An 11944-nucleotide genomic window follows, 5' to 3' on the forward strand; every position below is an offset into this window, starting at 1 on the left:
CCAGTGTTAATCATAGTGTTATGAAAAGAACGCTTAAGGAGAGTGGGATAGGGATTAATGCAAACCTACTAGAGCCAGCGGAGTCAGTTTAATCCTAGCATCATCTGTAAGGAGTCTGCATGTCCTCCCTGTTGAGTGCATGGGTTTTCGCCTGGTGCTCCGGTTTCTTCCTACAGAGCGAACACATACTGGTTAATAGGTGAGTTGGTCATTGTAAATTGTCTTATAATTAGACGTTCCCCCCTAGAATAGGGTTAAATCTGGGTGACATAGCTCAAAGGGCTGGAGGGGCCTATTCAATGTTTTATCTCAAAACAAAATAAAAAAATATTAGCAAAGAAACTACCTTTCTTTCCGTATGAGAAAACAAAAAGTGGTCTTAAGGTATTTGAAATGAGACAAAATCTCTGCATTTGCAGCTTTATAGTTAATGTCTGACAATGTACAATTTTGTGCACTAGCAATTTTATGCAAGGTATTGTGGAGTCTTACTTAATGTTTTTTCTCTCAAAACTAGGAAAGTACGCAAGTTGTTGGGCCCAGTTGATATGAAGAGAGCAGCGCGCCAGCCCTACAGGCAGATTCTCATCCAACAAGGACGTGCATCTTCTGCGTCACAGCAGCCCAGGCAGCCCATGAATGAAGAGCCAATCATCATTGAGGATTAATGCCAAGCACAGTTTTAAATAAAGCAAGAGACTGTAGTCCCTGTTATACTTGAACCTTCAGTACGCATGAAGTAGAGCTCCTGAACTAGACTCCGAATCAAGTGCTTGTCAGCCTCGCGTTTAAGATCAAATTGAAGGATTATTATTTGAGTTAGATTTCCAGTATCCCTGCGGAATGGATGATGGCAGCGGATGAACATTGACTGGTGGCTACAGTTACAGGCAGCTCCAACAGCTCCTCTGCATTCACCATTGTCCTCAAGAAATGGAGCTGCCAGGTGATGTTATTTGCGAACCTGAATGGCCTGTGGTTCTCCTTGTTCTTCGAACTAGCCTCTGCTCCAGTTTGTGCTGCTGTGGGGCCAGAACAGTGTGGTTGTCTTTGGTTTGGCAAAAGGTTTTTTAAGAAAAAGAAAAGGAAAGAAAAAAAAAACTTAAGAATTCCTTTTATTTTGAGAATTGTCTGTAATAGTTTAAGGAGGTGCCGTTTATCCTCAGTTTAAGAAGCAAGTTTTGTTTTTATGGACGGGTTGGCGTGCAGTTAATGCAGTGCATTGTTTTTGCATGTTACACTGTATATTGTATCCTTGATCCCATTTAAAATGGTGCCGTTTTCCAATGGAGCAGAAGAGGAAAAAACTTTCTTAAAGACTTTTTTTCATGTATGACCTTGAATCTTTTCATCACTTGAGATTCGTTATTGCAAGTTTCACAGTGAATAATTATGTACAAAATATTTTTCCATGTTTCTGACTTGGGTTGTGTTTGAAGCACCCTGATTTTCACAGTGAGATATATTACTACTACAAGGTTCAATAGTTTAGTGTGCTGATATGTACATACACTGCAATTGTAGTTGGTAAGTTAGTGTTATTCAGTCATTCCATAGGATTCAGGGGAGGGGCAGGGGTGTAAAGTTTTACTGATTCTCTCTTTGTTACAGCATAAGGTAGTACAGCGCCTGCTGGAGGCAACTTGGGACAGTGCCCATCGCAGAACATTCAAATGAAGGTCATCCTTAGCCATTCACAAATAAAGCATCAAATGAAATACTACAAGTTACTTTCTTTTACTCCAACCTCTTATTTGTTTAACTGTTGTTCTATTGTTTTGATTTGACAAGTGTAGTACTGTGCCTTTTCAGTATCTCTGTGAGCTCTTGCACCATTGTGCAGAGGTTGTACATTCTGACACAGTCAGTGAAAAAACCATATTCTCACCTAGTTGGGAAGCAACTGTAGCATTAATTTTCACTTTGATCCAAGCATGATTTGCAACTTGCTAAGAGCTGCATATTCTTCCACTACTTCACATTGGTGCTGTTCTGATGATGCTGAGTAGCTGGGGAATAGCGCTGTACAGGTTGACCCTTGCTATGTACGTTTTCTGCAGTTGCTGACATTCCTAAAAGTACCAACTCTTGAATTGCAGGAGCTGATGGTGAAGTTGATAATGAATTTTTTTTTTTTGGTATGTATCTGGCAAATGTGAGCTTGAGACATTGTCACAAACATTCGGAAGTTTATTTCAGTTTAACTGACAGAGGAAGAGCCAATAGAGAACTTTTACTCGTGCTCATCTTCAGACTTCTCAGTTTGGGTGTAACTCACACCATTTTTGATTGCTTCCAGCTGTGCTAATCCAGTGGTGCCTGCAATCTATAGCTCTTCAGACACCATGTGATGCTAGTGTCTGACAAATCCTCAGGATGTAATAACCTATCTAAATATCTTAGTCTTTTTATACCTGTGCTTCCAGGACACAGAGGCTGGTGTTTAAGATTAGTGAGGCATAAAACGAATTGGTCACTTTCAAAAAAAAATCGTGATTGCTGAATGTAAAATGTATGTCGCCAAGGCAGGAAAGTAGATGCTGCTTTAAATAGAAGAGTTTATTAGCAGAGCTAATGTAAAAGCTAGCTATTAATTGCATCTCTAAAAGTTGCCATAGATGCCTAAAATAATCATATTGCACTGTTTTAAAATCAGAGATGAAGCCACTCTAATCCCCTTACCCAATAGAAATCAGAGGATTTAAAAGGTCTGCTAGTTCTCTTTACATGTCCATTTTGTGGACAGTTCTGATTTGAGCTTTTACCCCTGCAATCAGCTGTTTACATGTCCTGACATAATTTGGGGAAGTCCAAAACCAATCTAGAATTTCAGAAATGCCTTTTAATCTCAATTCCTACAAAAGTTACCTATCTGCTTCTTGCATGCAAGATTTTGGTTCCTTTTTGATATTGCCTCAATCTGTCTTTGTCATGTATTCTGCTTACCGGTTGCTTTTTTATGTGCTTTGGTATGGCATCAGATGCTTTCAAGTTATCTTGTCAAAAGATTGGATGTTGTTTGGAGGAGGGCTTTGCTTATTCACCCCCACCCCCCTCATGTCCATGTATCAGATGACAGTAAATGTCCTCATTGTTTTATATGGCCCTGAACACAGCTATCCCTAGAAACTGACCAGTTAACTATTTTTAGCTGTGCTCGCTTGTCCTTAAACATTGAAGTTGTTTCCCTTACCTCACTATGTCATGTTGAATTATTACTTGTGGGTGTACTCTAACTTTTGAATCCTTAATTCTGGCTTGGTCAGTTCCTGCTTTCTCAGTTTCCAGGTCATATTGTTATCATTACATTCCTGTAAAATATATAATAATGCTTATCTCTGGGTTGATTGGAATGGTCACTGTAACCTTTGCAATCGATTGTTGTGAGGTAGTCTCTTTTACTGTAACCAATTCCTGTGAACAATTTGTACTGAAAACTGAGGAAGGAAGTTTGGTTACCATATTGAGAAATTTACATTTGATAACTTTGAATGTTGAAAGCAGCAAAGTGTGGAACAAAGATTCAAGATTGTTCAATGCCATTTCCTGTACACAAGTGTAAGGAGAATGAAATAATCATTCCTCCGGATCTGACGCAGCAGGAAAAAAAACACAAAAGTAAAGAACACAATAATAATAAAAACACACAATAAATATAAATCCATGAGGTAGCTTATATACATTGATTGTATGTCCATAAAGTGATACTAGCTGTGCATAAGGTGACTGATGGGGAAATAATAAAGTTGTGGTGAAGTTAGAGGGTGGAGATGCTGATCACCCTTCCTGCTTTTGGGGAAAGTAACTGTTTTTGAGTCTGATGGTCCTAACATGGATGCTACGTAGCCTGGTCAAGGGAGTGGAAGAACAGTCCATGAGCAAGGTGGGTGGGATCCTTCATGATGTTACTGGCTCTTTTCCGGCAGCTTTCTGTATACATGTCCTTAACGTCAGGTAGGCGTTGGCCAATTAAATAACTGAAGTTGTTAGGAAATTTTAAACTCCACTTCTGTGAAGTACCCTTTTGTTCAGTCCTACTTCTTAGCAGCTTGTGATTAGTAAACATTTACAGTCTGTTTTTACTTAATTTCATGCTTCTTTATGAAGTAAAGCTAATTTGTAGGGTGCCCAATAAACAGTAATGATAAACAGATGAAGCTTTTGTGTGTCAATATTCAGAGGCAGAGCTTGAAGCCATTGTTGAAACATTGAAGAAAAATAGGTTTACACTGGAATAAACATTTATTAACCTGTCCTTACTTTACAATAATGCTCCTTTAACAAGTTCCTAGAAAAAATGGACTATGAGAGGTTAAGGAAACCACTAAATGTAGACATAAGAAGTACAGCAGATGCTGTAAGTCTAGGGCAATACACACAATGTGCTGGAGGAGCTCAGCAGCCGAGGTAGCATCTATATATGTGAACAAACTGCCTGGCCTGCTGAGCTCCTCCATCACATTGTGTGTACAACCACCAAATGTAACTTACTCTTGAACTTATGGAAATCCCAGTATTGAGAACTTTTGAGTCTGCTCACTGGGAAATGGAAGCTCAGAGGAAAAGGCCACTTTCTACCCCACTAATGGCAGAATCTCTAAGTCCTATTTTGGCCATATCAGTCATGCAACACAGACTGAAGATTTAATTAGATTTTAAGTTCTCCAAAGCCATTAAGGACCTACTTCATAAAACTGTAACAGCAATTACCAGCTTTTGTTACATAAACACATCTTAACAAATTGTTATTTTGCTACCATTCTCTACATTTGCAATTCTCAACTATTTTTATATAGTCAACAGACAATAAATTATTCTACGTTATTATGTACAGTGCACCCAAGGTTCATCCCATCACCCTTCATCTCGCCCTTCTCCTCACCCTTCTCATGTTTACTTAGTTTCATTTTAAATGCCCTTCAGTCTCTCAGTGTCAAGGTCGATTTGCTTCCATGCTACTTGGAATGTGGAAATATGTGCAGGAGTACAGCACAGAAAGGTAGAAACAAAGTATAAATACAATATATTCTGCAGATTCTGGAAATCTTGAGCAACACACAAAATTCTGCAGGAATTCAGCAGGTTAGGCAGCATCTATGGAAGGGAATAAAAGTCGACATTTTGAGCAGAGTCCTGAGGAAGGGTCTTGGCCTGAAATGTGACTATTTATTCCCATTCATAGATGCTGCCTGACCTACTGTATTCCTCCAGCATTCTGTGTGAAGCACAAAGTAGGTTTTAAATGTTGAGAGGATGAAAGATGTTGGTGTTCAGAAGGCTGGTGTGCTGGTACAGAAATAAAATTCTAGCCCCATGCTTAATTGCTGTGTATATTCAAAACATAAATGAAGATTAGCAAGAATTAGTACAAGAAAGTGGGGTGAAGGTAAGTGTTCCCAAATTTTAAATTCCAATGCTACAAGCACACTGCTAAACAAGAGGGAACATTATAAAGAAAATTGGTTTCAAAATTGAAGTATTCATTAGAAAATAAAGATCTCAAACAGAAATTTGATTAATATTATTATTATTCACTTATTTAGTTGGATGGCTCAAGTATAGAATGTTTTATTTAAATTTAAAAGTCATGTATGTTGGACCTGTGTTGTTTCTATAAATATTTCACATGAAGTACCAATTTCTGACAAATGGTTTGTGTTAAAATACCCTTCATAACTCCCCACATTACTAATATTCCTCACCGCCACACATCAGGGCTTATTTTACGATTCAGCCATACACTCTGATCACAGGATGTGTCCGTTTACTGCTATGGGTTCCTGATTCTTGAATTAAAGAGTGATCACTGTCACTGAATTAATCTCATCGCATACATTAATCTCATTTGTTTTCTTTATAAATCAGAATTTTTACTTTAAACCTCCCAAGGATATTCGGATTTCGGAAAGCTCCAAGTTCAAAGTAAGTTACAATATGGCGTATAGGAAAAAAACGATTGAATTTAAGAAAACCTATACATAGATTGATAACAACCAATGTGCAAAAGAAGGCAAACTGCAATTTAAAAAGATACTGAGAACATCAGTTGTAAAAAGTCCTTGAAAGTGAATCTGTAGGACATAAAATCAGTTTTCAGAATAGTGGTAATTCAAGTTATCCGTGCCAGTGCAGAAGCCTGATAATTGTAGGGCAATAACTATTCCTGAACTTCCTGGTGTGAGACCTAAGGCTTCTGTACCTCCTGCCCAATGGTAGTGGCGAAAATAGGGCATGGTGTTTGGCAGGGGTCTTTGATAATGCTGCTTTCAAGCAGAAGCACTCCATGTAAGCATACTCAGTGGTGGGGAGGGCTTTGCCTGTGATGGACTGAGCTGCATCCATCACATTTTGAAGCATTTTTCATTCCTGGGCATTGGTGTTTCCACAGCATGCCTTGATGCAGCCAGTTAGAATAGTTTCTGGTGATAAGCTGAATCTGTGCAAAGTTCTAAGAAAGTAGAGGTGCTGTCATCTTTGTAATGATGCAAACTCTACCTACCTGTTGATACTCACCATTCACTTGTTTACACCAGTTGTCTGATTATTCATTTTGTTAGGGATATAGCTTCTGTATTTGTTTTATCACTTTAAGTTTCTAACAATTCCATTTGATGCATATGAGTGTTCTCAACACTTCACTGCTGTGGCTATCTGAAGGGAATTGACATTGATAATTGATCAGATATGTTATATAAATTCACGCACGTAACAAATTTATTTCCAACCTAAAAGCAATCAATATCTCATAAAAACAAATGCTGGAGACTTGAAAGTAACAGAGCCAGCCCCAGCTTTGAAGATCCATGTGCATACCGTATTTAAAGATCATCTCTTTGTTAGGCTTGCTTTAATATGGAAAGAAAACTTCTTCCTCTTTCAGATACAATCAGTTTGCATTGTTAATTCAGATCTAATTTACACATACCATGGCAACTGTAGCTTCACCGTACCCAAGATTCCCATTGTCCTTGCCATCCCTTCCATCCATTTGCAAAATTAAAATCAACTATCTCATCCCAATTCTAAGGAAGTCTGAAGTATTAACTGTTTCTCTTTCTGCAGATGATGCTTGATTTGCGTGTGTCCAGACATTTTCTGATTTGATTTCAGATTTTCAGCATTTAGATTATTGGTTTTCTGATAAATTGTGCACTACTGGAGAGCAGCAATATTTGTGCAACTGTAATTGAAAGTAGTGACTGCTTTCCTGGTCACGCATTCTGAGCAGTGAAGCAACTTCCATGCTGTTACTGGTGGAAAAGTTAAGCCGAGCAACAATGAGGGGAGAAAAAGTGATTGGTAACATAATAGAACAATTCCTGGATGCTGTTGGGAAAGGAATCAGGGTAAAAAAAAGTGGAAGAATAAGCTGTTCAGAGAGAGAGCAGACCTGAAAAGGGGATATGGACAGGAGAGTTGAGTGAGTCCATAGAAAATAGGGGTATCAAAGCTTTTCGGGGAATAGACGTGGTGGCAGAGTGGACTGGATGGATAGGGAGGCAGAGTGGACTGGATGGATAGGGAGGCAGAGTCGACTGGATGGATAGGGAGGGAGTGGACTGGATGGATAGGGAGGGAGAGTGGACTGGATGGATAGGGAGGGAGAGTGGACTGGATGGATAGGGAGGCAGAGTGGACTGGATGGATAGGCAGGGAGTGGACTGGATGGATAGGGAGGGAGAGTGGACTGGATGGATAGGGAGGCAGAGTGGACTGGATGGATAGGGAGGGAGAGTGGACTGGATGGATAGGGAGGGAGAGTGGACTGGATGGATAGGGAGGCAGAGTGGACTGGATGGATAGGGAGGCAGAGTGGACTGGATGGATAGGGAGGGAGTGGACTGGATGGATAGGGAGGCAGAGTGGACTGGATGGATAGGGAGGGAGTGGACTGGATGGATAGGGAGGCAGAGTGGACTGGATGGATAGGGAGGGAGAGTGGACTGGATGGATAGGGAGGGAGTGGACTGGATGGATAGGCAGAGTGGACTGGATGGATAGGGAGGGAGAGTGGACTGGATGGATAGGGAGGGAGTGGACTGGATGGATAGGGAGGGAGAGTGGACTGGATGGATAGGGAGGGAGTGGACTGGATGGATAGTGAGGGAGAGTGGACTGGATGGATAGGGAGGCAGAGTGGACTGGATGGATAGGGAGGGAGTGGACTGGATGGATAGGGAGGGAGAGTGGACTGGATGGATAGGGAGAGAGTGGACTGGATGGATAGGGAGAGAGTTGACTGGATGGATAGGGAGGGAGTGGACTGGATGGATAGGGAGGGAGTGGACTGGATGGATAGGGAGGGAGAGTGGACTGGATGGATAGGGAGGGAGAGTGGACTGGATGGATAGGGAGGCAGAGTTGACTGGATGGATAGGAAGGCAGAGTGGACTGGATGGATAGGGAGGGAGAGTGGACTGGATGGATAGGGAGGGAGAGTGGACTGGATGGATAGGGAAGGAGAGTGGACTGGATGGATAGGTAGGGAGTGGACTGGATGGATAGGGAGGGAGTGGACTGGATGGATAGGGAGGGAGTGGACTGGATGGATAGGGAGGGAGTGGACTGGATGGATAGGGAGGCAGAGTGGACTGGATGGATAGGGAGGGAGTGGACTGGATGGATAGGGAGGGAGAGTGGACTGGATGGATAGGGTGGCAGAGTGGACTGGATGGATAGGGAGGGAGAGTGGACTGGATGGATAGGGAGGCAGAGTGGACTGGATGGATAGGGAGGGAGTGGACTGGATGGATAGGGAGGCAGAGTGGACTGGATGGATAGGGTGGCAGAGTGGACTGGATGGATAGGGAGGGAGAGTGGCCTGGATGGATAGGGAGGCAGAGTGGACTGGATGGATAGGGAGGGAGTGGACTGGATGGATAGGGAGGCAGAGTGGACTGGATGGATAGGGAGGGAGTGGACTGGATGGATAGGGAGGGAGTGGACTGGATGGATAGGGAGGCAGAGTGGACTGGATGGATAGGGAGGGAGTGAACTGGATGGATAGGGAGGGAGTGGACTGGATTGATGGGGAGGGAGTGGACTGGATGGATAGGGAGAGAGTGGACTGGATTGATAGGGAGGGAGTGGACTGGATGGATAGGGAGGGAGTGGAAAGGATGGATAGGGAGGCAGAGTGGACTGGATGGATAGGGAGGGAGAGTGGACTGGATGGATAGGGAGGCAGAGTGGACTGGATGGATAGGGAGGCAGAGTGGACTGGATGGATAGGGAAGGCGAGTGGACTGGATGGATAGGGAGAGAGTGGACTGGATGGATAGGGAGGGAGTGGACTGGATGGATAGGGAGAGAGTGGACTGGATGGATAGGGAGGGAGTGGACTGGATGGATAGGGAGGCAGAGTGGACTGGATGGATAGGGAGGGAGTGGACTGGATGGATAGGGAGGGAGTGGACTGGATGGATAGGGAGGCAGAGTGGACTGGATGGATAGGGAGGGAGTGGACTGGATGGATAGGCAGGCAGAGTGGACTGGATGGATAGGGAGGGAGTGGACTGGATGGATAGGGTGGCAGAGTGGACTGGATGGATAGGGAGGGAGAGTGGACTGGATGGATAGGGTGGCAGAGTGGACTGGATGGATAGGGAGGGAGAGTGGACTGGATGGATAGGGAGGGAGTGGACTGGATGGATAGGGAGGGAGAGTGGACTGGATGGATAGGGAGGCAGAGTGGACTGGATGGATAGGGTGGCAGAGTGGACTGGATGGATAGGGAGGGAGTGGACTGGATGGATAGGGAGGCAGAGTGGACTGGATGGATAGGGAGGGAGTGGACTGGATGGATAGGGAGGGAGAGTGGACTGGATGGATAGGGTGGCAGAGTGGACTGGATGGATAGGGAGGGAGAGTGGACTGGATGGATAGGGAGGCAGATTGGACTGGATGGATAGGGAGGCAGAGTGGACTGGATGGATAGGGAGGGAGTGGACTGGATGGATAGGGAGGGAGAGTGGACTGGATGGATAGGGTGGCAGAGTGGACTGGATGGATAGGGAGGGAGAGTGGCCTGGATGGATAGGGAGGCAGAGTGGACTGGATGGATAGGGAGGGAGTGGACTGGATGGATAGGGAGGGAGAGTGGACTGGATGGATAGGGAGGGAGAGTGGACTGGATGGATAGGGAGGCAGAGTGGACTGGATGGATAGGGAGGCAGAGTGGACTGGATGGATAGGGAAGGCGAGTGGACTGGATGGATAGGGAGAGAGTGGACTGGATGGATAGGGAGGGAGTGGACTGGATGGATAGGGAGTGAGTGGACTGGATGGATAGGGAGGCAGAGTGGACTGGATGGATAGGGAGGCAGAGTGGACTGGATGGATAGGGAGGGAGTGGACTGGATGGATAGGGAGGGAGTGGCTGGCTTCAGCATTTGAGCTTTCCTTGAGAATAATATGGGTCTGGTAGGGTGCAGTGAAAATGGATTAGTTAGGAGGAACATGGGTCTAGAAAAGTTAAGACAACCAGGCAAAATAAATTAAACTAAAATTTGAATTGAAATGTGCAAGACTTGAAAGTTTAGCTGCTGGAAATATTTTTGTTTTATTACACATTGGTGTGGACTTCATACCGTAAAGCTTAGCCTTAACATGAGCACGCTAAACTGCAAAGGGTTTGGGAGGCAAAGAAGAAAATTCACACGCAAACAACAGGAACTCTGCAGATGCTGGAAATTCAAGCAACACACATCAAAGTTGCTGGTGAATGCAGCAGGCCAGGCAGCATCTCTAGGAAGAGGTACAGTCGACGTTTCAGGCCGAGACCCTTCGTCAGGACTAACTGAAGGAAGAGTTAGTAAGGGATTTGAAAGTAGGAGGGGGAGGGATGGAGCCAAGAGCTGGACAGGTGATTGGCAAAGGGGATATGAGAGGATCATGGAACAGGAGGCCCGGGGAGGAAGATGGGGCGGGGGGGGACCCAGAGGATGGGCAAGGGGTATAGTCAGAGGGACAGAGGGAGAAAAAGGAGAGTGAGAGAAAGAATGTGTGTATATAAATAAGTAACAGATGGGGTACGAGGGGGAGGCGGGGCATTAGCGGAAGTTAGAGAAGTCAATGTTCATGTCATCAGGTTGGAGGCTACCCAGATGGAATATAAGGTGTTGCTCCTCCAACCGGAGTGTGGCTTCATCTTTACAGTAGAGGAGGCCGTGGATAGACATGTCAGAATGGGAATGGGATGTGAAATTAAAATGTGTGGCCACTGGGAGATCCTGCTTTCTCTGGTGGACGGAGCGTAGCTGTTCAGCAAAGTGGTCTCCCAGTCGGCGTCGGGTCTCGCCAATATATAGAAGGCCATATCGGGAGCACCGGACGCAGTATATCACCCCAGCCGACTCACAGGTGAATTGTCGCCTCACCTGTTAGGACTGTCTGGGGCCCTGAATGGTGGTAAGGGAGGAAGTGTAAGGGCATGTGTAGCACTTGTTCTGCTTACAAGGATAAGTGCCAGGAGGGAGATCAGTGGGGAGGACGAATGGACAAGGGAGTGGCGTAGGGAGCGATCCCTGTGGAAAGCGGTGGGGGGGGGGGGAGATGTGCTTAGTGGTTGGATCCCGTTGGAGGTGGCGGAAGTTACGGAGAATAATATGTTGGACCCGGAGGCTGGTGGAGTGGTAGGTGAGAACCAGGGGAACCCTATTCCTAGTAGGGTGGCGGGAGGATGGAGTGAGAGCGGATGTGCGTGAAATGGGGGAGATGCGTTTGAGAGCAGAGTTGATGGTGGAGGAAGGGAAGCCCCTTTCTTTAAAAAAGGCCATCTCCCTCGTCCCAGAATGAAAAGCCTCATCCTGAGAGCAGATGCGGCGGAGACGGAGGAATTGCGAGAAGGGGATGGCATTTTTGCAAGAGACAGGGTGAGAAGAGGAATAGTCCAGATAGCTGTGAGAGTCAGTCTCTTCTCACCCTGTCTCTTGCAAAAATGCCA

General features: G+C 44.6%; 1 protein-coding gene across 3 annotated transcripts in view; it reads left to right on the forward strand.

Annotated features, from left to right (window-relative positions):
* Positions 1-5650, forward strand: part of LOC134352854 (metastasis-associated protein MTA1-like) — a 181339-nt gene extending 175689 nt beyond the window's left edge. For 2 of the 3 annotated variants that reach the window (XM_063060371.1, XM_063060372.1), the window contains exon 21: positions 518-5649. In XM_063060371.1, coding sequence (XP_062916441.1) covers positions 518-668 — 151 coding nt within the window. In that variant the 3' untranslated portion in view covers positions 669-5649. Of the gene's footprint in view, positions 1-517 lie in introns of all 3 variants that reach the window. The other variant, XM_063060373.1, reaches the window with a different exon arrangement.
* Positions 5651-11944: the final 6294 nt, after the last annotated feature.

The sequence above is a fragment of the Mobula hypostoma genome, chromosome 10 (assembly GCF_963921235.1).
Source record: "Mobula hypostoma chromosome 10, sMobHyp1.1, whole genome shotgun sequence".
NCBI lineage: Eukaryota > Metazoa > Chordata > Chondrichthyes > Myliobatiformes > Myliobatidae > Mobula > Mobula hypostoma.